This window comes from Rousettus aegyptiacus, unplaced genomic scaffold, assembly GCF_014176215.1.
Source record: "Rousettus aegyptiacus isolate mRouAeg1 unplaced genomic scaffold, mRouAeg1.p scaffold_m13_p_15, whole genome shotgun sequence".
NCBI lineage: Eukaryota > Metazoa > Chordata > Mammalia > Chiroptera > Pteropodidae > Rousettus > Rousettus aegyptiacus.
In genome coordinates this window covers 56,750,441-56,774,999 of record NW_023416290.1, presented here as the reverse complement: position 1 = coordinate 56,774,999, position 24,559 = coordinate 56,750,441, and the positions used below count along the sequence as shown (strand labels likewise).

At 55.0% G+C, this 24,559-nt stretch overlaps 1 protein-coding gene across 4 annotated transcripts in view; it reads left to right on the top strand.

Moving 5' to 3' along the window:
• Positions 1 to 3,464: 3,464 nt before the first annotated feature.
• Positions 3,465 to 24,559, top strand: part of ZFAT (zinc finger and AT-hook domain containing) — a 92,674-nt gene continuing 71,579 nt past the window's right edge. The window contains exons 1-2 of one of the 4 annotated variants that reach the window (XM_036233052.1): positions 3,465 to 3,741; positions 20,817 to 20,993. In XM_036233052.1, the coding sequence (XP_036088945.1) occupies positions 3,723 to 3,741; positions 20,817 to 20,993 (196 nt within the window). In that variant the 5' untranslated portion in view covers positions 3,465 to 3,722. Of the gene's footprint in view, positions 3,742 to 18,482; positions 20,340 to 20,816; positions 20,994 to 24,559 lie in introns of those variants that run through there. The other 3 variants (XM_016145631.2, XM_016145627.2, XM_016145628.2) reach the window with 3 other exon arrangements.

Genomic DNA, 24,559 nt, shown 5'->3' with positions numbered 1-24,559 from the left:
TCATAAACAGATATACAGAACTTTAAGTAAGAAACAGAACCTCATATATGCCAAACTTACCTACTTACTTTAGTATCCTATTTTTGCCTTTTGAATTACATCTAGCATTGTACTTACACATTTATATTGTATCTTTGTACATGTGATTTTGATGCTTCCTCTTTAATCATTAAGGATTCGTGGCTCTTCATAGACTGAACTTGGACTTACAGATTGACAGCTGTTGATCTCCGGTTATGCTTTGGGGTGTGCTTTGGGTCAGGTCATCACGACCTGACCAGAGGGAGGCCCTTTCCCTTCCGGCCGACTCCCTGGTCTTTTCAGCAATGCCCCTCCGAAGGCGCCCTGGTTACTGCTAATGAAATATACGCTTGAGAGCGATACTGGGGTGCAGGGGGAACAAGGCGACTGGTGACAAGGTGGCACTCCATGGCCTCTGAAAAGACAGAGCCAGGGAAGACAAGGCTTCCTCAGGTTCACGGTGCACAGGCTGACATTGCTCTAACATCACTAGGCCCTTTTTTAAACACAATTTTAAATGGACTTTTCTCTACAACATGCCTATTTAGATTTTTAACACTTCAGACTGTAATTAACCCCACCTCTGATTTTATCTTTGCTCTGTGCCTTAAGGGTCATTACTCCAAGGTCACCCATACATAGCCTTTATCAAAATCTGCTTTCGAGAAAGCATCTTATAAAAATACATATATAAATTATTCTGTTTTCACGTAAATGCATATTCGTTATATAGCTGTTAGATACAATTATACAATTATTGGCTCAAATATATTCAATTATGTAAATTAATTATTGATTGTATAACTAAATGCCATTTCACGTTGATGAATTTATCGCCACAAATTCACTCATGTGTGGGCTTTGAGAGGCTGGCTAGCCCCAGTGGGCCAGCTGGGAGGCTGATTTCCTCCAGGACCCATCATTTAAGCAGGATGCCATTAATTATATAATTTTGAGCGATTTATATTTAATTCCACTAATGCCTCTTCCTTAATTGAAGGCATTTTGAGATATTACTGGCAAATGAAAAGAATAAAGATATTTGCTGATTGAAAATGTGCAAATCACCCAGCAAAGTGACGGACGAGCCGGGGTGGACTGACCCCTCCATTTGTAAATCTAGTCCCTTAGAAAAGGACTTAGTCATTTCTGTGTGCTTGTGTCCAGGGCAGTTTTCAGTAATAACAGATGCTCAGTGACTCTTTGCATAGAAGAGGAAGAAAATACTGTGGGAAAAATGGAGGAAATCATAGCTCTGCAAACAACCCAGGACCGTCGCCTGAGTCCACAACTGCTTTTTAAAAATTTGCCTTTGATAATATTCTCAGGTAACTGGGTTTTGAGACAAATTTTAAATTGCTTCATTTCCAAAATTCATTTTGGTCACAACATCCAGGAGCAATCCATCAGCTAATCAATAAATAACATTTAAATGCTGCTGCAAGAAAGGCATCCAGCACAAAACCAATATTGTCAGCAACCCAGAACAACTCTCGTTTCCTGACAGGAATCAATTCGCAGCAAAACAGCGATTATCGTAAATATTTACAGTTCTGAAAGGAAAGCTCATCAATGCAGCTTTTGGGCAGCTCATTTCCAAAGGAAAGACTGCTCACAACCGATCCTGCGATTAGGGTGTGGTGGGCGTGTCACAGCAAGCCTCCCCTGCCTTGCAATGGCACTTTGGGGGTGTGGTGGGTCGTCGGGGCACATCGGGGATGGTGGCAAAGTGGGAAGAACGCTGGGCTTGGCCTGTTCCACACCTCGGTCTTCACCGCCTTGCTGTGTGATCTCGGAGAGCCATGTAACCTCTCTGAACATGCCTTTTTTAGTCTATAAAAGAACGATAATCCTGCCCGTCTGATGCAACCCCCCCAGTTATCGTGAGGATAAAATGAGCAGCGGTGGGTGGAGATTCCGCGGAACACGTGTTTAATGGACTGGGCAAATTCGCGAGGTCTTACAATGTCTCTTTATCTCCCAAGAACAGGATTTAGGAACAAGGCAGAAAGGCTGCGGAGAAATCAGATGCATCAACCTGAAGCTCAGGTCTATGGAGTTTTATTACTGAAAAAAAAAGTGACAACGGGAATGCATGTGTTCACTCAGTAACTGTTCAGTGGGCACTGGGGAAACAAGGATGAAAAAGACCCGTATGTGATGCTTCTGCGCTCAGGAGCTCCCGGGGAAAAGGGCTGTACAGACAGATGAATGGGATAGGAGGGTGTAGGGAACGCAAGGTGAGTGTGAGCAGAGCTGTGGGAACAAATGGACATGAACTTCAGGGCCGTCTGAAGGAGAGTTTAAGTTGAGCAACAACAGAGGGGAGGGTATTCCAGGAAAAGACGTAACAGGCAAAGATGAGCACGCCAGGGGGACCATAAAAATAAATCGGTCTTTCCCAAACTTCTTACTTGAGGTTCGCTTTTACATTATTTTTTGCCCTGTCTCTGTACCACGTGTACCATTGTAAGTTGACTAATTTTTTAAAATGTACCTAAGTTGTATTTTTAAAAACTTTCTATTACTACCATAAATGAAAAAAAAAAAAAAAACACCCAACCCACTATCATTTGTTATGAACAGAAGATAACCTTAAAGATTCAAGCAACACACAACTCATTAATTTCTTCAATAAAATAGCTGTCAAGCTCAGTTCTGGTTTCTGGGGCTAAAAGGCTGTGAGCAAGAGGACAGAAGCAAGCAACTGAGATAAACCGTCAGACAGTAACAGATACTGTGCAGAAAATACGTGACTGGGGGTCATTTTAGGTGGCGTGATCCGGGAGGGCTCCTTGAAGACGTGATCGGAGCAGAGATGTGAAGGAGGTGGAGGCGCTAACCACTCTAATATCGGAAACGAAGACAAACTCATTGCATCTCAGCTAGATATTGCTGTTGTCTGCGCGAGGCCGGGTCAGAAGCAGGGAAAGGAGCAAGCGTCAGAGGCGCGCTCACACCCAACCGGGACTTTCTGCAAGACAGTCAGGACGGAGACGAGGCAGGCACTTTCTGCGGGTGGTTCGAGGTGGCTTAATTGTGCCTGCACCGACTACATCAAGTCTGGTACCTCCTGAGGAACGCATCCCACTTTGGGAAACTGCGATCCGAGAGGGAGGCAGGCCGTAACCACCCCGACTGACACACTGGTAAACTGAGCACAAGAGAAGTTAAGTCGCTGTCCCAGATCGGTTACTAAAGGGCAGAACTGGGACGCGAACCCTAAAATCTTTCATGTCCAGCCCGGTGGCTCGATAGCAGGTGGGTCCAAGACGGGCTGGCGGGTAGATAGATTAGCTCCGGCAGAACCGGGAAAACTCCCAACCCCGCGATCCGTACTCCAGGCCCTTCCCAGGAGCGGCTCAAAACGCGGAGAGCGGAGCGCGCGGAGCGGGACGCAGAGCGCGGCCTCCCGGCGAGCATGCGCAGTGGGCCGCGCCGGCCTGGCCGCGCCGGCGAGGGGCAGGGCCGCCCTCGCCTGACGTCCGCGACGCCGGCGTCAGCGCCCCGGGAAGAGGAGGGCGAGGACTCCATCCGCCATGTTGGATGCCGCAGATTCGCCATAAGCTCGCCGGCTCTTTTCTTAAAAAAATAAAAATAAGAAGCGAAGCGTCAGCGGGGCGCCCCGCCTTCTCGGCCGGCGCGGGAGGGGGCCCGGAAGGGCGCGAGGCTTTTTTTTCCTCCGCGGTGGGGGCGTTGCCATGGAGACGCGGGCGGCAGGTGAGCCGGGCTGGGGTGGGGGGTGGGGACGGGGTGGGGGTGGGGCGCGGCGCGCGGGAAGCCGCCTCGAGGTCGCGGCCGGGGCGAGGCGCGGGGGCCGCCGGGCGGCGGAGGGATCCGCGGCCCGGGGCGGAGAGCGGACGTCGCGGGGCCGCCGGGCCGCACGCCCGGCCGCGCGGGCCGTATCCCGCCGCCCCGGCTTTAGCCAAACAGAAAAAGTAACACGGGCGCTCGCGGAAGAGGGGAGGCAGTGCGCGCGCGTGCGCGGCCGTTTCTAGGGCGACGGGGAGGGATGGGGCGCGCGCCAGCGACGGATCGCCGGCGTCCGCACGGGCGGGAGGTTCGAATCCCGGCGCTGCCAACTCCGGCCGAGTGGTTGCGCCTCCTTCGTGTCGCGCCTCGGCGTCCTCCTCTGTGAAATGGGGGGCTCCTTTAGACCCGCGCACTCGGCCGGGATGCTTGGAAGGGGCCGAGTTCAACCGAGCTCGTGGTGGAAAGTTTCCTGGTGTCCTCTAGAGGACGCAATGAATGCGAGCGGGGAGCGTTGCTACCGGTGGTGATCGTATAGCGCGCCCCGTGATAAATTACAGTCTACCTTGTACCTGCCGCCTAGCTCTGCGGGGCCTTGTTCCCCACCCTTTTAAAGTTAAGTTCAGATTTCACCTCCAGGCAGCTGCGTCTGGCTTCCTGGCCTAATTAGGCCGCCTCTCAGCCCCGTGATTGGCCTTTCACTTAACACCAGAGCCAGTCCCTTGACCTTGAGCTTGAGGTCCTTCGTTTGTAATTAACAGTAGCTTCCACACTCCAGGGCACTGACCTCACGCTTTTTGCTGCTCGGTTCTCCCAACAACACAAATTTCTGTGTCATTTACTGACGAGGAACAAAAGTTCAGAAAGGTCAGTTTCATCCAGTTTTCAAATGGCAGCGCCGAGGCTTTCAAAGTCAGCTTCCTCCAGCTTGGCGCGAAATCCAAACTCTTGACCATAAGAAGTGCTCAGTGTGTGTGTGTTGAATGAGTGAGCTGATGGATCGATCGCCTCTTGCCCCTTCCAGCCTGGTTTTCTTGCAGAACCCAAGGCCCTTCGTGAAATGCACACACTTCATGGCTCGTGGGCTTACCTTTCACACTGTCCTTCTCCAGCTTCATCTGAGTCTACCCATTCGTACTGAGAAGGAGCTGTAGTGTCACCAGGAGAAGACATTTGGAGCTTATGTTTGCTGGCCGTTAGGTGCCACTTCCCCGCCACCCAGGGACACCTTTCTTGGCTTCTTCATTCAAGCCAGCAGCTTTGCATGGTGCTCCCTACGTGGCAGGCAGCTGCTCCCCATCACCTCCTCAGCTCTACCTCAGGTCATCAGGCATCAGATTCTCATAGGAGCACACTCCCTTGGTGCCAAACAGGCTGGGGACTGCTGGATTGCGGGGTAGTTACAGGGTAGTAACAAGATTACGTGTTCTCTTGAAGGGGTGGTGACAGTTTAAAGGCAGGAGTCTGAAAGGGGGCCTAGATGCACAGAAACAAGGAACAGGGCTTAAGGCACTGTCTTTCACTAAAGAAGTTACAGGCCTGGGGCGTAGACTATGCCAGGACCTGCCTCGGTGGGAATTTATGGTCAGATCACCCTGTGAGATTCCTTTCCATAGAACCCCTGTCGGTCCACATTTTAAAAAGCGACTTCTTAATTTGGTGCCTCCCCTCTCTCAAGTCATTGAGCCACTGCAAGTCACAGAATGGTCTGCCCACCTCTCCTCTCCCGTCATTGACCTAACAGGTTTCAATAAGAAACCTGGGCATTTGTGGTAGTTTCCTTCACTTCCAGCTGTAATAAATGAGAAATGATCATATTTTTAAAAGGTGTCACCGTCAAACTGTGGTCAGCTAATTTCTGAAGCTCTTCCTTTTTTGCGTGACTGTTAGGTTAATTAGGAGAGGCAGTGCAGTAACTAACAGGATGGAGTTATGAATGGTCGATGAGGTCCAGCTTTTGGGTGGTAAACTAGCTGAGATGGTTATCTCCGTAAGTTGGAGGTTTTTTACTGCATCCTTTCTCAGCAGTTTCTGATTTACCTTGTGAAACAGTTCCAGTTTCTTATCTCCCCTTATGATTTACATAACTTTTCCAAGATAGCTATCCTTAGGTAGAATTGAGTTTCTGCCTAGGGCAAGGGCAGTGAAGAATTAGGTATATCAAAAAGATTCTCCTTAACAGTATCTCCTTTTATATATAATTTCATGGCTGCTGCCTCTGAAAACCTCCCCATCAAGATGGGCTGATTTAATTATGTAGAAGAAATTTAGCCTAGGGTTAAGTTTTCTCTTTGTTCTCAGCTGTTTACCATGTTAAACTTTCACTGTCTTTGAAATTTCTCAAGGGCAAGCTTCGACTTCAAGAGCTGGAACAGTTGGGCGGGTGGAAGGAGCCTGCTCTGGGTCGGAGATCTGCTCTTCACCAGATTCCGGACCTGCTCCGAGTCACGTAACAGCAGCCTGTCCCCCTGCTCCGGCGGGGGCAGGGCGCACTGTAACCACTGTTACCCACCCCTTCCCCACCTGGATCCAGCCTCTCCATCGTGTAGCTCGGTACATTGTCTGTACTCACTTGTTGAAAACATTTGTGGATGGAAAGGTGGGATAGATTTTGATTAAATTTATAAAAGAAAAAATAATCTGGGAGTGAAAAAAATAGACATTAAATATTTATTGCAGATTTGAAGTTGCCTCCCTTTTTTCCCGAGGAACATAAAATATATAGCTAATTGAGTTTGCTGATAAAAAGGTTATGCTTGATATATTAGTATAAAAGCAGAGATTTAAAATCAGGTAATCAACAGACTTTTCTTTGTTCTTTTAAATCATATTCGAAATGGAGCTGCGAGCTGTTGTCCCCTGGAAGCTGGCACATTGTGCCCCAAACTGCTTCTGGGCCAAAGCCGGATGGGCAGAGTGGGGACCTGGCTTCAGAGGCAGCCTCTGACCTAACGGGACCGACCGGGGGAGGTGGGGACCGGCTCAGCCATAGCATCTGGAACCGAGGAGCAGGAGGCTTTGGGGCAGCGTTGCGGGAAGTGCGGGGTTGGGTGCCCTGGCATCCGGAGGGCCTCGTGAGTCAGCCGCACGGCTGCCGATGGGCTCTCCGTGCGCGGCTCTGACCAGCTCGGGTGACTGACTGATCTCCGCGGTTCCCAAATCGTGCTGTGTGTGTGTGGTCTGAGCAGGTAGTAGGGACGACGTGGAACAAGGATCGTGTGGCTGGACTGGACACGTGCGTGCCGCTGGCGAGGTGTTCGGCTGAGGGAGCCCCAGAGTCTCTGACATGCCCTCTGCCCTTTCCTCCCTCTCTCGACTATGTATTTGGGATGAAGTCGCAGACACGATACCCTTGTACCCACTCACAAGTGTTGCCAGTGTTTTCTAAAAACCAGGACTTTCTCCTGCATCCCCACGACGGCTGTCAGCATGGCACAGCAGCACAGGCGCAGTGCTGTTTAGGGTTCACCAGCTGGGATCGCAGTTTCTCCCGTTGACTCAGACTTGTTCTAATTTCGCGTAAAGCAGAAGGAAACCCCGGGTTGCGTCCGGCACTCAGTTGTCACGTCCCGTTACGCCGAGCCTGCCGCAGCTCCTCCGTTGTCGTCGTGTTCTGTGACGTTAACGATTTTGAAGAACATAGCGAGTTGTTTTGTAGCATGTCCCACCTTTGGGCTTCGCGCGATGTCTCCTCATGATGACACTCAGATTCTGCCGTTTTGGCGGGAAAACACACAGAAGTGACAGTGAATTCGCAGGCATCATGTCAGGAGGCACATGACTTTGGCTAGTCCCCTTGGGGGTGATGCTGCGTTTGAGGAGGTCAGGGTCATAGTGAGGTTCAAGTTCTCTCCTTTGTAATTCAGTGTCTCATGACGCGATATTCTGATACCGTGTCCTCATCTGCTCATCGTCATTCCCCAGATTTTCTTCGCCCATTAGTCGTAGCATCTATTGATGATTCTTTCCAGAATCAGTTACCATCATCATGGCTGCTAGATGATGAGTTTCTAATTCTGTCACTTCTTCTGCATTTACTAATTGTCCTTCTCTGTGAGCAAAAACTTCCTCTTTTCTTTCATGTGTGTTTATATTTCTGTGAACAACATGAATTCCCGCCTTCATCAGTGGTTTATAATCCTTTATCATTATGTAACGTGGTCCTCGAGTCGCCCCCTGTTTGGCCCGTTGAGACCCCTTCAACACGCCATGTCTGTCTTCGAGCGCTTGCTTCCTTTCTGCACAGAGCACGCTCCTTGTCCAGCTCTGGAGTGAGCTGCCGCAGGGGGACCTGGTTTCTTTAGCGGCGAACAGTGTTTAGAAACCGAGATCTGGGCATGAGGTGAGCTCATTGTTCCTGGGGCGCCCTTGCTTCTCGGCCCTCGCAGTAAACACAGCTGGGAACCAGATGCAGGGGTGCGTGTGCACCGCGCGGTGGTCAGACCGGCTGTCTTGTCGCAGTGCTTGTGCTCGGGTCACCTTTATTTTACTTCTTAATGAGCTCAAAGTGCAAGAGGAGTGATGGTGGCGATTCGGATGCGCCAGAGACGCCGTACGTGAAGAGTGCAAGTTCTTGGTGAGGACCCCCCGCCTTCCCCGACTGGGCGCCCCGCTGACGCCGGGGCTCTGGGGACCTTCCCCGAGCACTTCCCCTCAGGCCCGTGGCTGGGTCCGCTTTCTCTTCCTGATACCCCCACCCAGATGCTGTTTATTTCCATTTTCTGGACGGAATCATGGGACCGGAGACGTCAGGCGCGCTCTCTCTGCTGGGCGTTGGCTGGCAGCCAGGCCGCCCCCAGCCGACCTTTCTTCTGCTCGCGGTCTCATCCGTTTTGCCCAGAAGCATGAGTTAAGGGTGACCTGGTTCACGTCCTCCTCGAGGCTTCTTCCGTGAACACGCCGGATATGATCTCATGACATAGGAAATGCAGTTCATAAGTGAATGTCTTTATTAACATTTACTGTTGATCTTTTTAAGCTTTTAACTGTGTTTTGAATTGTTATATTAATATTTTTGGAGCTTATAATAATTTAGACAGAGGTTAAGCGAACACACCATTGAGCACCTGATGACAAATGTAGTAATTGCTCCCGAGGTGAATATGGGGCCGGGAACAAGAGCAGGAAAGACCTGACTGACGTGGAGGGTGGTCTGAGGGAAGTCTCTCTGGGGAGGCGAGGTCGGAGCCGGCATGTGAAGAATCGGGTTCCTGGATTAAAAACAAAACAAAACAAAACACACGAAAAACAAAAAACAAAAACCAAACCGAAAAAGCAAGTTTGATCACTGGAGAGCGGGCACCTGCCAGTCCTCTCCACTTTGCTGAATTTCAGGCTTGCGGCTCAGAACTAGGCCCCTGAGGCCAGTTCAGTTCTCCTTGGCCCTTGATCGCCCACCAGAGGACGTGCATGTGAGGGGACTGGCCGCACGCAGGTCACTTGGGAGACACCCCTGTTTGCAGAGGCGGGGCTGCGAGCTGAGCAGGGACTGCGGGCCCTGCCCAGGCCTGGGGACCCGTCCAGCATGGCCGAGGACAGGGACGCTGTGCTGCGTCCTGGTGGGGAGCCCCATGGGGTGGGGGGGAGCCTGTTCCCATGCTGCAGCGCTGAGCTGTGGGAAGCGCTGGGCTTGCCGGGGTCACCCTGAGGCTGCACCAGCTGGAGCCGGTTCCTGGAGAAGGGCAGGCAGCCTGACCTTTCAGAGTTCCCCGCCTTGTAAATGTAAGTGGAAACCACCCAAGCACAGTGAGAGGGGGCCAGGTAGGGCTGTCCGCCCCGCTACCCCAGGCACTGGCCCCCTGCCCCAGACACTGGCCGGGAGGGTCAGGTAGGGCTGTCTGCCCCCCTACCCCGGACACTGGCCCCTCTATCCTAGGCACTGGCCGGGAGGGTCAGGTAGGGCTGTCTGCCCCCCTACCCCGGACACTGGCCGGGACGCGGGCCCTTGTACCTCTCTGTCCTTCCTCAGGCAAGAGCCTCCAAAATTAGGCCACAGATAAAACCAGTCACTTCATAAGGTTCTCACAAACAAAATGGAATATTCGTTTATGTTCCTGGAGGGAGGGCATGCCTTAATTATTTCTAAACGTGCCCAGCATTGTGTGACATATAATTTCACGTTCATTAATTATGAGATTAAAAAGCAAGTTAAAAATTACTTTTTTCCCCTGTATAAAAACAGAATAGACCAAGTATTTGGAGAATGTACCTATTGCTTGTTTCATATCTCAGTTACCAGGAAGAATGCACCAGATCATTCTGGTACCTGGGGATGGGTGGCCAGTGGGGTCTGGACAGTTCTTTACCCAGTGTCTCTTTTTGCTTAAATTTAAAGATCTCTTCTGGAATTTGAAGGGACTGTGGACACGTTTGAATATTAAAGGGCAGTTCTTTCTTCTAGAACTAATTTTCAAGTTTAGAAGACTTTATAACTGAGACCAGCCTCAGCCTCTCATAATAAATAAAGTGGCATTTATAATTTGAAGTTAAATGTGCATGTTTCCCACATCTGCCTTCGTTTCTGCCCAGGCTGTTATTTTATTTGGTCTCCTTGGATTATGACCTCAGGGGCCCGGCGCAGGCAGCCAGCTTCCAAGCCTGTGACAGTAATAAATGAAAATGTGCCTGTCTCCTGCCTGTGCAGGTACAGTGCGGACAGGGCCGTGGTTGGCAAGTTCTGCGTTTTCTAATTCTTTACCCTCCGAAGTAAGAAGAAGGATGCATCAGCCACACAGAGGAACCTGAGCAGCCCAAACCAACGAAACTGGGACTCAGAAGCCTGGTGGCTGTGAAATGGGAGAGGATTCTGCGGATTTTGTTTTTAACGCGGACGCGACCCCAGAGACCTGGTCACTAAAGAGGCATCGTGTGAGAGTCCCGGGGCCACCTCGGTGACTTGCAGGAGGGAGCCGCGGTGTCAGAGGTCTGCACAGGGGAGCCCATACTCTCAGGGCTTCCCGCACGTCCGCTGGGGGTGGCACTGCTCCCCTAGGGAACTGGGCGACACGGGGCTGTTCCTGTGTACAGAACACTATTTGTGGTGCTTTCCTAGGGAAAGGGCCCGCATTCCTCAGCTGTGATTATGTTAAGTGTGAGTTTGCTCCTCACCCAGGGCTCTTACTTTGAGAGTGCTTAAAATAACTTTGAAAAAATTATGCAAAGTTTCAACATGGAAGAAATGCGTATGCATAAAATTATAATGCAACTGTTGGCCCAGCCTTAATTATAGCTGACGCTGAGCATTTCTCATTTTATTTTGCTAATCCAGTCTCAGCAAAGGAACACCCATGGGATTTCTCCCTTGCATTTAATAAAAACGTTAACTTTGTGAGCCACAGAAGTTGGCGTGTTTGTCTGCATTTTATGAGATGCATGATAATACCACAAATTAGGCCGAGCATTTATTGGAACTTCTTCCCAGAGAACTCAGAGCTGGGAGGGTGCCTCGGAGATTATCTGTGGGTGTGGGGGAGGTGGGAGGCAGGCGGGCAGGTGTGTGTGGGCCCCTTCAGGCCATAGGAGAGTTGGGCGCTGGGAGGGGCTATCCCCACCTCCCTGTGGTGGTCCAGGTGGCTCTGTCCGCCTCTCCACACATTATCCTCTGCAAGAGCCGTGAAGACCAGGTTCCACTTTAAACCTTTGAAGGCCACTTCTAATTTGGGCCCCTCACCTTTTGTATGAGAAAACTGAGACCTGGAGAGGTTCAGGCTTCCTCTGCCGCGGCCATGTCGGAGATGTGAAGCTGGTTGGGCCGGGAGATCATTCCTACTGCTGCACGAAGGGACAGTGCTTCGGGGGTGCTGGTCACCGATCTGAACATGGCGTCCTTCAGCCCTCCCGCAGCTCTGCACAGACAAGGACACGGAAGCTCAAGAGGCCACGTGCACGTGCCAGAGTCACACAGCCGCTGGGGCAAAGGCGGGTTCAGGCCTGGGCTTCAGGGCGGCCCGGCTCCCTCAGCCCACTGTCATTGTAAATGAGAGATTCATTGTGAATCAGAATTTGCTCTTTCCCCGCAATATCTTTTACTTTAAAATTCTCTGTTTAAATTTTTTAAAATCGATGTCCAACAGACACGTAGAAAAGTGTGTATAGAATAGACGAACAGCTCCGGGCGTGTTCACAAACTGACTTTGCCAAAACTCTACCACCCCCGAAGCCCTCGGCCCCAGCTGGCTACCCAAGGGTCACCCCGTCCCGACTCGGCCAGCAGAGAAGTCGCGCCTTTGTGTCCCCGAGGTGCGTGGGGGTGCGCCCTGGCCCCGGAGCCGAGCTGCTTTTGATCTGATCGTTTCTGCTGCACAGAACCGTGGACACGAATGGGAAAGCATCCGGGAGAGCACCGTAAGACCTGAGCATGACTTGCGCGTAGATTCAGAGCTAGCCCGGCAGTGCCTGGTTGTGATGGGGACCAAGAGTCCGAGGTTGGCGGCGGGTCTGACCCACCTGCCGGGTTGGCCCGGGTGGGGCTCGCGGGACAGGTGCAGCCCCCGCGTGGGCAGCAGCAATGCCACGTGGTGACACCGCATTCGGAAGGGGCGCCGGGCCTGGGCGGTGCTCCTGAGTGCTGCCTGCTGTGTGCCTGTGGGTGCCCCCCCCCCCCCCCCCGGGCCCAGGTTACTCATCTTAGAATGAGGAGCCTGGTCTCCCTCATGGGACTAACGTGAAGGTTAAGTGGGCAGGCGAACCGCGGTTTCTGGCAGGGTTGGCATCAGTCAACGTCAACATCCTCTCCCTGTGTCCTGCGCAGGCTTGGTAGTGGCTCGCCCTGTGAATGGAGGGCGCAGTGCCGGCTCGGCCACCAGAGGGCGCTGCTAGCACGTGCATGGGGCCCGCCGCTGCGTGAATGAAGGCCCTGTGCTTTCTGTGGTGTTGGTAACAAGTGCTTTTGGTTTTAGATTTAAAAAAAGAAAGAAAGAAAAAGCTCTCTGCTCTAGTGGAGGTCCTCCGTTCCCTGGTTCTGGACTCGTTCAGGCCGTGCAGCGGGCCTGCTCGTGACGTGTGGAAGTGTGGTCCGGGTGAGCTGGCGGCTCCCACACCCGGCACTCCCGTTTTCCCGCGTGCTGCTCCCCTGAAATGGTCGCGCAGCCCCCCTTTTGGTATAGCTGCTCTCCTTGGTTGTAATTGATCATTTGAAACGTCTCTCACCACGATGCTAGCTATGGGTTGGGGACCAGGGTGCACGTGCCTCACAGGGACCTACTGCCGTGCTATAGGAAATACCACGTTATCTCCCAGCACGGTGCTGGCCGGAGGGTGGGCGGATAGGGTGGCGGCTTGAGTGGTCTCGGGAAGGTTCTGACTTTGCGATGGTGGGGCCGTCTGCTCGGCTACCTCACAGGACAGCAGGGGTCTCCAGGGCCATTGGACGTGAAGGCCTGTGTGAGCAAAGGCGCTGTGACCGTTCCCGGGCAGCTGGGCGGGCGGGGGCCCCTCCGGCTGAAGCCCGGATGCCTCGCCTGCCCCCGCTGGCACGGGCGAACGCTCCCAGAACATCCTGCCCGGCCGCCCGATCCCGGGGCCTCTGTGCACCGGGCCCACGCCCCGCACCCCACGCGGTCCCCGTCACATCCTGCCCGGCCCCCTGATCCCGGGCCCTCTGCGCACCGGGCCCACGCCCCGCACCCCACGCGGTCCCCGTCACATCCTGCCCGGCCGCCCGATCCCGGGGCCTCTGTGCACCGGGCCCACGCCCCGCACCCCACGCGGTCCCCGCTGGGGCCTGGCGCCTCGCTGCAGGCGTCTCTGCGTGGAGAATGCCTTTCCTCGTCTATTCCAAACCTAAGTCTGTCTTGCTACTGGTTAAACCAATTTTTCCTCCCTCGCTCCCCATTCTCGCTCTCTCCCTTTCCCCTGGCTTTCTCCTTTCTCTCCTTTCTCTCCTTCCCTTTTCCTCCCTTCCCGTCTTTCCTTTTCCCCTCCTCTGCATGTTATGCACTTTTATTTATCAGCCTAACGCGTCGTTGTGAGAGAATGACGCACAGAGGCATAGACTCAGTGTGTCCGCCATCACTGTCCAGCCAGCCTCGGAGAGAGGTGCCAGACACTCATCGGCCCTGAGGAAATTTCGTTGCCAGCATTTAAAAATCAGGAGATTCCAAATACGGAGTCAGCTTTTTGGCCGCATCGACTGGACGTGGGAGGCCGCTGGTCCTGGCCGGGGCAGGCTCCCTATGTGCCTCGCCCTGGCCTGTCCAGGACGAGCCTCCTGCTGGGGAGGCCTGGTGTCCCTTGCCGTCCCCAGTTGGTTCTCTGAGGCGAGGAGTGGCTGCGACTCTCCATGGCTGCTGCCTGCTCCCACCGGCACCCCGGGCTGCCTGCCCTACCTTGAATTTGCCTTCCCTGTCTGCATGTCTCCATACCCAGGGCTCTTCAGGGATCAAGGTCCCCCTGTGTCCTGCCTCCGGGGCTGACCTTCTCCTTATCCGCATGGCCTCGGGCTGCTTCGGGGCTCCTGGACCATTTCAGCCTCCTCTCCCTGGGAAGCCGCCCCACGTGCCTCAGGCACAGGGCTTTCTGCTCCTCCACCTGCTCTCCTGTGGCGTGTGGTCGGTTTGTCCTTTCATAGACACACGCGCGCGCGCACACACACACACACGCGCGCGCGCGCGCATGTACAACCGGCTTTCCTGCCTAACTTAAACTCCTTGTGAGCTGACCAAGTAGCTTCGGGACCAGGCAGGCCTGAGTCTGAGCTCTTCGGGCAGGTTGTACCTTCCTCCTGCAGCACGTGGGGTGAGGACATCGCCGTGGCTAGCTTAGCAGAGGCCCCTGCACAGCGGTGCGGGCTGCGCCCTGCTCAGGGCAGCACCTCTGAAGGGACTCGTTTCGGATCACGGGCGTGTGTATCCGTCGTGACAGTTTCCACCACTGGTAGCGAAGTGTCTTGTTCCAGCAGGACCAGCTCGTGTGACCGTGTCCCGATGGGGCGCTCGTGCCTTCTCGTTCTCACAGCGTCGCCTCTGGCTCGCACTGGCACTGCCGCGGGATGAGTGTGACGAGGGCGGCGGGCGGGCGTGTGCTCGGGGGACGGTTGTCGTCTTCCCGCACGTGCAGTCCGGGCGCGAAGGGAGGGCTCTGATGGAGGTAAACCCAGAGACGGGGCTCCCAGCCCGACCGTGTGCTGGGGGTGCCCCGTGGGGAAGTGGGGCCCTGCAGGGCAGGAGCAGGGCGGGTGTCGGGCCGTCCGTCCTAGTTCACGACCAGCCTCCTGGCACTTAGACCATGCGGCACGCCCACTGGGGTCCGGAAACGTTACTGTTGCTGCATTTTATTGCTTTGGAGGCAACATTGTATTGTCTCTGATCTCAGGAGGCATCTTCAGTGGGTGCGATAAACCAGCGTGCCTCGGTCTACCTGGCAGTGTGTTTATCTTTTTAGAGGTGTGTAAATCAGTGTATAATATGGAATGGATCTCAGTGCCTCTTAAGCTAGCTGTCGTCTTAGATCGGAGGAAATACCGTAATAAAACCTGTTTCATGGGATTGTTGTGACGATTCAGTTGTCCTTGCGTGAGCCCAGCGTGCCTGCTCGTGGAGTGCGTACTGGCTTCAGCTTCCCTCTCTTACTCCCTCCTCTTTGATCCTTCTGTGTGGTTCCAGCAAGTTCTCAGTGAGTGTGATGACAATGGTGGTGGCGGTGATATTATTATACCTGGCGTGTCCATAGAGGCTAAAAGTCCTATAAAATAAACTAAATGGAAGAAGAATGTTTGTCTCAACCCAAGCCTCTTTTCCCGAAGATGAAAGAAAAGGATGTTTTAAATTGTGCTAAGCTGCACAATGTAAGACTTTATTCATTATGCTGGATGTGACAACAGCCGGGCTCTGTGTTGTTAAAATATTTCCACTTCTGTTGAGAAGCTGCCAGCTCATGAATTTAATAAATTCAGGGCAAGTGAGAAACACAAAAACAAAAATACAACTCAAAGAATTCACCCCCCGTCTCTTCTCATAAGGTGATTTAATAGGATCTCAGCTTTGGTTGTCGAGCTCTCCTCAAAGTTAATCAGTCCGAGTAGAGGACAGAGCGGAAAGGACGATTAATACCAGTCAGGCGAGGGAGGGAGTTCTCGAAAGCTAGAGCTTTTAGATTAAGTAATTTAAGAGTCGCGCGAATGCGCCGTTCTGTCCTCTTGTGGTCATTGATCGTTGTCTAGTGGATCTGTGGCCGGATCTGTAGTCGTCAGGCCCCGAACATTCATCGAGCATCTGCTGTGTCCCGAGCAGCACCACCTGAGGGGAAGATGGCGTTGGGCTAGGCGGGGTTCCGGCTGCAGGAAGCGGGTGTAGGTGGTGCGGGAGGCGCTCGATAAAGGTGTGGGGTGCCCAGTCTTTCAGAGTCCGCATCGCCTTCGCATCCTGAGATTTTGGGAAGGGGTCGCTCGGGAGTAGGCCACCTCCAGCCGATGCTTGCCCCCCGTACCAAACAACGGGGTGGGGCACCTGTCAGCTCCCAGGGACCGTTCCTGGAGTCCCAGGGGCCCAACCAGCCTCCTGGGTCCTCCGAACCCATTCCAGTCCATGACCTTCTTGGGGAAGGAGTAGGGCCCTCATTTGCCCCCCGGGCTCCTAGACAAGGTGATGGCAGGTGGGAGGCCATAGGTCAAAGACAGGACCCGGCTGTTCCTGGCCGGGAGTGTTTGCAAATCAGAGTCCAGAAATGAAGACTCGTTTTGAGGACTTGTTTACATGTAGTTATTTTAAGATTTTCATTTTTACTAGTATAGAATAGCTGCATAAAAGCTGGCAGATAACTCATAGAGATCGACTGCTCAGACCCCAGACTTCTGTGACTTTCCTTGTGCCGAACACGGCATTTTCCCTTTTGTTAAGGATGAGTGCATAGTAATTGGACCTAAAAATGCATCCAAATTACAGCATCTTCATCACGATGAGCTGACAGCATAATTGTGATTATATTTCGGGGCATGAGATACACTTTCTCACGCCAGTGCGCTGTGAGAACACGGGGATGGTCGCTTTGGCAGGTTGACAATACTTCGCGCGCGGGGGACGCGGCCTGCTCCTACGCGTCCCCTGCGGTGGCGTCGGGCCGTCTCTCCGCTGCTTTACGGCCGTCTCTGAAGAGCGCGCAGGCCCCCTCCTGACCGGGCGGAGGGCCATGCGCGGGCTTGGATCCGGGGGCCCACCGCACTCTGCTATGGCTGCCGGAACCGGCTGCGGCAAGACGGCCCGCCACGGCCTGGCTCAGGGGCAGCATTGTGGTCCCTTCGGCTCTCGTGTGGCCGTGCTCCCTACCAGTGCCGCCCTGGACTGGCCACGTGGCACTGCGGGCACCCCGGGCCTGGCTCAGGGAGACCTGGCCTCCCCGTCGGGCCTCCACCCCGGGCCTCCCCTCCTGGCCTCCACCCCGGGCCTCCACCTCGGGCCTGCGCTTCGCTGGCCGTGTGCGGAGGGGAGGCTGCCCCTGGGAACGGCGGCCCTGCACCTGTGGAACAGGGTCAGGAGCCCTGGCCGGCCGGGAGCAGGGGACTGCGTGGGCTCGTGATGTGGCGGTGGCCTTGGGCCCGCGTCCGGGGCACCTCAGACCCCGCGTGCCCTTCCCAGGGCCGCTTGTCCGGCTCCTGGCTGCCTCGGCCCGGAAGCCTTTCCGGCGCCGGGGCCAGGGGTCCCTGCGGTCCGCGTGCTCAGTGCGCACTGCTGCAGCGTCTGCTCCGGCTCAGGCGCCAGGCGAGGGGCTGTGGCCTGGGGCAGGACGCCGTCCCAGCTTGTCGTGCTGGCCACGTCCGCACTGCTGTGTTTATCCATCACCCTGCCTTTGAGAAGGTCTAGTCATCTCGTTAATTTTTAAAACTCACTTGGGCTCATCGTGGATACTACGTAGGTGATAAAAAAGTCTTGCAGTCAAGGTCTTGGCGTATCTCCTGTCAGCCTGGCTGGCTGGTCTTCCATCCCCTGTTCATAAGTAGTGTCTGCCCATGACAGACAAAACGACGTCCCCACTGAAATGTCGCGTGTCCCGCTCTGGAGCACTTGACTGTCGCGATGAGCATTTCCCCACGTCATTTGGGACACTTTGACAGCACGACTTTCCGCGGCCGCGTCCTGTTTCTTTGCGTGGATGGGTCTCCATTGCCCACTGCCGAGCTGGGAGGTGCTCCTGGGGCTCCCCGTGAGTGCCCCCCCACCACCCCCCCCCCCCGCCGAGGACCTCTGTGCGCACCCCCGCTCGCACTCCCCGCTCGCGTGTGGGTGATCAGGGAGGCGGGGGCGTGAGAAGGAGTTTCCGGTGCGCGGTGGTGAGGCTCTGGTCCCCATTGCTGGTGGCAGCCGGACCCCGCCCGCCTCGTGCCTGCCGCGTCGCGGAGGGGAGCGGAGCTGGGCTTGGGGCTAGCCGGGCTCTCCGGATCCTGAGCCGGCCTCCAGGGGCGTTTCACCAGGGAAGCCGCCCGGAGGCCCCCAGCCGTGAGGGCTCGGGGCCACGTGTCCGTGTCCTGAAGACTGGGCCCGCGGTTTCTGTGACTTCAGTGCAGATGCTGGCGCCGTCTCAGAGCCTGCACTGCATGGCTGAGCCGAGTCATGTGACAGTCATCCAAGGTCATGTGTGTGCGTCTCCACCTGCACCTGGGCCACTGCAGGTCCAGTCCCTGCACCGAATGGCAGCGGTGCAGACACAGTGGCCACTGGAGAAACGTGCGCTAGCGGAAGCACGTGGTCAGGGCCTGGCGTCACCGGCTGCTCGCCCCGCAGGTCGCCTGCAGCCATGGGTGCCGTCCACGGTCCCTACACTCCGATGGAAAGGACAGGAGCCTCATGTTCATCCCGTCTCCAGGCAGCGTTCGGTGTGTGAACCGAGAGACTGTGCAGTAACACCGTGGTCCCCAGAAGCTCTGCTCCGTTAAACGTCAACTCCCTTTTCCCCGGAAGCGTGGAAAGAATCAAGAAGACCTGCAGGTCCGTGGGGAAGTAGCTGCAGTGAAAACCGGAAGACGCAGCTGCTCCGCGGTGTGTCTGGCTCCTGGCGAGCTGGTGGCCGCCTCTGTGGCCGGGCCCCGGGCCGGATGCGCCTCATGTTTCCGGTGCCTGCGTCAGGCCCACCCCGTGGCCACTGCTTGATAGATGCCGAAATGAACCAAAAAGACCTTGATAGGTGGCTTCGGGCTTGTGCTCTTCTCTGTGATGATTTTCATTTCAGATATTGTTTCAAAAGTAGCTCGGCTTTAACGCAAAGGGGCTCAGCGCGCGCCCTGTAGCCAAGAGCAGGTGTCAGAGTCTGGTCTCCGCTTCCTGCCCGCGGTGACTCGGGCGGGCGCTTATCGTCCGTAGTCTCAGTGTCCTCGTGTAGATGGGGGTGACAACCCTGCTTTTGCCTAAATGACAGCATCGCGGCAGGATCAGCAGGATGCACGGTGAACACAGCGTGGCCTCGTATAGAAGCCAGTGTGATTGTAGTCTCTTTTTATTTAGGAAGCATTTTGGGTTCCTTAGGAATAAAGCATTTCTTGGAAAAAAATAAAATCGATCGACAGTGTTCATGAGAGACTTTCATCGATGAAACAATGTTCTGCTTTGTTAAATTTCCGCATCGTGTGTTGTCGGGTAGGCGAGCACCCTCTCAGGCCCTCGGTCTGCCTGCTCGTTCCTGGAGAAGCCCTGTCTTTGACTCCAGAGAGGCCTCTTCTCTGTGCCTCCAGGGCCCGGCGGGGTTCTGTCCTCCTCGGCGTGTTGGCCTTTTTCTGTCATCTCCTCTTTCTGGTAGGGGAGTTTTATCTCCGCGAGCCACCAGTTCTAAACAACGTCAGAAACGTCGGTAGAAACACTGCCTGCGCCAGGCCGGGCCTCTCCCACTGACCCCCCACGCCCCCCCCCCACCTCCACCTTCTGTGCTCCTGCTGGTGCCGACCCTCCTGCCAAGGAGCGAGGCTGGGTGCTGGGTGGAGATGCAGGCGGCTGGCCCGTGTGACGGTCGCAGCTCGTGGAGGCCGCCTCCTGGCCGGGCGCTCGCTTCACGTGAAAGAGGAAGCGAGGTCAGCGGGGAAAGCGAGGCTGGGAGTGAGGAGAGGGGGAGGTGTGGTGTAGAGAGTCAGGGCCCTAGAGGCCTGCGTGACTGCTCCGTGGCTCTGAGAGTCTCCAGGAGGCCGGGGATGTGAGTGCCTAAGGGACCAGGCAGCGTGGGCGAGGACGGGCAGTGGGCAGGCATCGGGCGTGGCTTCCTGAGCGCCCGCTGCGTTCCCACCGCGGAGCAGGCACGCTGGCCGCGTTTCCTGTTACACTCTGCAAGCCGGGAGAGCATTCCTGCTTCCGCAAGGTCACCCAGCGTCGCCGCGCCTAGGGCCGGGGCTCGGTAATTTAACCGGGGTCTGTCTGGCTTCAAAGCCATTGTCCTTTCCATCACACCAGTTCTGGTTTCTAGTGTAAATAAGCAATAATAAAATAATCTAGCTTTTAATTGTTACTGGCTCCTAAATTTAACATGTCTGTATGTGCCTGTAATCATCCGTCTCAAAAGTCAGTTTTTCTCATTGAGTCTCCCTGCCTAGTACAATGGGGTGAACATGATAGATGCCGGCGCATGTTCGTGAGCAGTGAGGATGCATTAAATCGGAGGTAAGTGGCGTAAGAGCCCAGCAGATCCCTGTCCTTCTCGTTCTTCGTTCCCGTGCCAGCGATGAACGCTGTCTCGGCACTGGAGAAATGCTATTTTGATCCACTTTTCCTGGCACCTAATTTAAGAGAGTCTAACGAGGATGCTTAACTGCTGTCGATGTGGTTCGTTCCGCGGAAGGTCGGCTGCTCTGCCACGCGGAGACGGGCGTCTCGGCTGCGGAGTGGGTTTGGGGAACGGGGAGCTCCATGTCAGGTCCTAGCCAGAGGGCTGAGGTTTTGAAATACCGGAGAAAGAGTTCGCTGGTGGCTGGGGGCACCGGAAGTTAGAGATGAGCCGCCCGGCCGTGCAGGTGGCCGCCAGGGTGGCACAGCCGGGGGGAGGCGGGCGATCGCTCGGCGGGGCCGCGTCAGTGTTTCCTCAGACAGTTGGACGTCATAGTTACCGTGAAGGTGAAACGACATTTTTTTTTCTTGCAGAACACACGGCCATCTTCATGTGTAAGTGTTGTAACCTTTTCTCACCAAGTCAGTCGGAACTGCTGTCCCACGTTTCCGAGAAGCACGCAGAAGAGGGGGTCAGCGTCGATGACATCATCATCCCCCTGAGGCCTCTGAGCACTCCGGAACCCAGCAACCCGGGCAAGGCGGGCGATGGTAAGGGGGCCGGGCGCCGGGAGGCGCGCGTCCGCGACGAAGCGCCCTGTGCCCTCGTGCGCTTGCGTTCCGCGCTTCCGCTTTGGTCCGGTGGGCGTAGAAACCTAGAAATTTACATTTCCGACCCAGAATCCAGAATAAGTTGTCTAGTTGGAGATCTGTTCAAATGAGATTGTGTCTTTGAATGCCCTTTACCTCGTCCCCGTAGGTGCTTCTCCAGCGCCTGGTGGGTGGGTGGGTGGATGGTGGGGGTGGATACGTGGATGGAAGGATGGAGGGAGGGAGGGGGCACCATCCGGCAGTATAAAAAGCGTGACCTTGCTTTCAAATACATGTGGATTTTAATCCAGCTCTAGGACCTGCTAACTGCCCTACCCGCAGCACAGGATGTTATTTCTGTAAGCCTCATCTGCTTTTCTGAAAAATGGAGACAGATATGCCTGTGGCCGGGCGGCCGTGAGGATCGAGCCAAAGAACAGTGACTGCAGCAGCGGGGTGGGCCCCGGCGTGGCGAAGACAGTAGAGGGGGGCCGTTATTCTAGCTCGCGTGGCAAAGCAAGTGTACCCGATGGTACAGACAGCATTTCCGGACTGACCTCGTACACTTGGAACGAGGATTCAAACTGCAGAAAGCTTCGGTTTGCCCGGAGTCCCCCCCGTCCCGCGGGCGAGCAAAGTGGGTTGCAACCCGTCCGCGGGGTCCCGGCGTCCCCCACTGAATGGTGGCTGGAGAGGGGACGCCGCCCAGGCCGTACTTAGGTCCCCACAGACGAAGACATGCAGGGCTCAGGACGAGCGGCCACCGGCGGAGCGAGGAGGGCCCACGAAGCCCGGCGGGGGTCAGCGCCCGTCTCCCGTGCAGCGCTCGGGCTTGAATCCGTCGCCGGATTCGTTAGTCACTCTGATAGTGCCACTGCTCCTTTCCTGGGGGTGTTCACATGCTTTTCTAACCAGGCCGGCTCGCCGGTCGTCCGCGGGACACCGTCACTGCAGGGCGGCTGCGGACGGAAGATGCTGGTGAGCGGGCCGCGCAGGGCGCCGGGGGGGCGGGGAGCCCGCCAGGAAGTCGCACGTCCCCCTAGCGCGGGCGCTGCCTCCAGGGAAGGCGCAGAGTCCAGCCCCTGTGAGCAGCCGCGGGGAACGCGGGGGGCTGTGTGGCACGTGTCCTGGGCACCAGCGGCCCAAGCTGGCGGCGCCTCCCCGCGCGCCTCAGCCCGTCCCCGGCCTGCCAGCAGGTCTGTCCTCTCCCCGCTCAGAAAGCCGGGGCGACGTGGGAAGTTGTACATAATCATCTCAACCGACAGTTCACATGTGATTCTCTGCTCTGGGGAAGGGGCGGGGGGTGAAGGTCTGTGCCGGGCCCTGGGCATCTACCCCGTGACCTGACGAAGAACACGGCCAAGACCTGAGTAGATGTTTTTCCAAAGAAGATGTCCAGATGGTCGACGAGCGCATAAAGAAGTGTTCCACATCACTAATAATTAGGGAACCAGAAGTCGGAAGTGCCGTGAGGTCATCGCGTCACACCTGTCGGAATGCTGTTGTCAAAGGGCAGAAACAGTGAGCGTTGGCGAGGACGTGGCGAGCAGGGGGCACTGAGCACTGCCGGGGGGTGCGGCTTGGTGCAGCCCCTGGGGAGAAACACAGGGTGGAGTCTCTTAAGGAACGAAGAGCAGAACCATCATGTGACCCAGCAACCTCTCTCCTGGGCAGCTGTCCAAAGGAAATGAAGTCAGTCTCTCAGCGAGAGACCTGCACCCCTGTTCACTGCAGCCTTGTTCACAGTCGACGAGCCGTGGAAACAACGCTAAGCTTCAGTGGACAGATGGATGGATACGGACAATGTCACGCAAAGAGAGAAATTATTCAGCCATAAAAAAATAAGGAAATCCTGCGATTTCCAGCAGGCATGACCCTGGAGGATGGAGGGCTAAGCGAAGTGAGCCAGGCACAGGACGACGAGCACGCGAGCGCCCCTCCACGTGGACTCCGAGGCAGCCACACGCGCAGAGCGTGTGCGACGTGGCGGTTCTCCATGGTACGCGTCACGTGCTTGCAGTTTGCTAAGACGGTCGACCTGAAGTGTTCTCCCCACGCGTACAACTGACTGCTGAGGCGCTGGACGTGCCGGTTAAGTGGACTGCGGCAGGCGTTTCCCGTGTGTGCTTGTGTTAGATCATCTTGTGTCTACTTTAAACATCACGTAGAAGAACCTAAACATATACAGTTGTTATTTGTCAATGAGCCTCAGTAAACCCGGGGAAAAAATCTGTCTAGTGCTGGGGATCTCACAGCTTGGCCACCCCTCCCTGTGCTGCTCAGTCCGGGAGTAAGGCTCACCCGTCATGACCTTCCTGGAGGGACCTTGGCGACCCCATGGCCACCGTCCTGCCGAGTGGTTGAGGTGCCTTGGCTTTCCAGTGGGTGTGGCTCACCAGATAGATGGGACCAAAGCTTTAATCATGAACTGTAAATGTCTCTACACCTGCCTCTGGGGTTGAACGTCCACAGACTTAGAAAACTGGATAATCGCTTTTGTAAAATTTATATGGCAGGTAGAAGTCATAAGGATTAACATGTAAAGAACTTTGCGAAAGGCTGTTACAGAGCTTTTAATTCTATTTTTATTCGGTTTTGCTCATTAGGATTTTCTGCCTAATAAAATGAAATGTGAATAAGAGATGAAATAATTTGAATTTTCATTTCGTTGTTTATAAATAATAAACGAGTAAACGATAGTAAAGCAGGTGGAATTTTGCACGGACTGGTGTGCGTCGGTGGTTTGTGTGCTGACTTCCGCCCTCCCCTCCTGTCGAGTTCCTGAGAGATGGCACCGGTCCGCTGGAGCTCGTCCTGAGCTGCCCCCTCCTCCCGGGGACCCCGCCTCTGCCTCTCCCTCAGCCAGCCCGCCGTGCCCCGTCCTCCCTCTTCTCCCCATCTCTGGCCTCCGGCCCTTCCCGCCGCCTGGGGAGCCCCATGCCGGGGTCTCCACTGGCTCAGCCCGCGTGCTTCTCAGGCCCGCCCGGCGCGAAGATGCCTCGAGGAGCCCGTCCCTGGCCTGCGGAGGCGCTTCTCTGGGCTCCGACCACCCCGTGAACACCTCATGTCCTTCCTCGGCGCGCTGTCTTCGTCTCCGTCCCCTTGGTTTGCTTGTCAGGGAACACCTGAGGACACCTGAGGACGGGCTTTGGGCTGTCTTCATACCAGTGGAATACTCTTTAGATGACGGTAGCTTCGCAGTGTGTTTTGGAATGGTGACGTGCAGGTCCTTTAATTTCGTTCTTCTTTATCAAGATCATTGTGGCTATTCAGGGTCTCTTGCAATTCTATGTGATTTTTAGGTTCAGTATGTCTGTTTCTTCAGAAATGGTAGTTGGAATTTGATAAAGCCTGTGTTGAATCTGGACATCACTTTGGGGACTGTTGCCATCTTAATAATATTAAGCCTTCTAATCCATGAACGTGGAATATCTTTATTTATTTAGTTCTTTAATTTCATTTGGAAATGTTTTGTAGTTTTCAGCCTTATACCTCCTTGGTTATTTTTATTTCTAAGTATTATATTC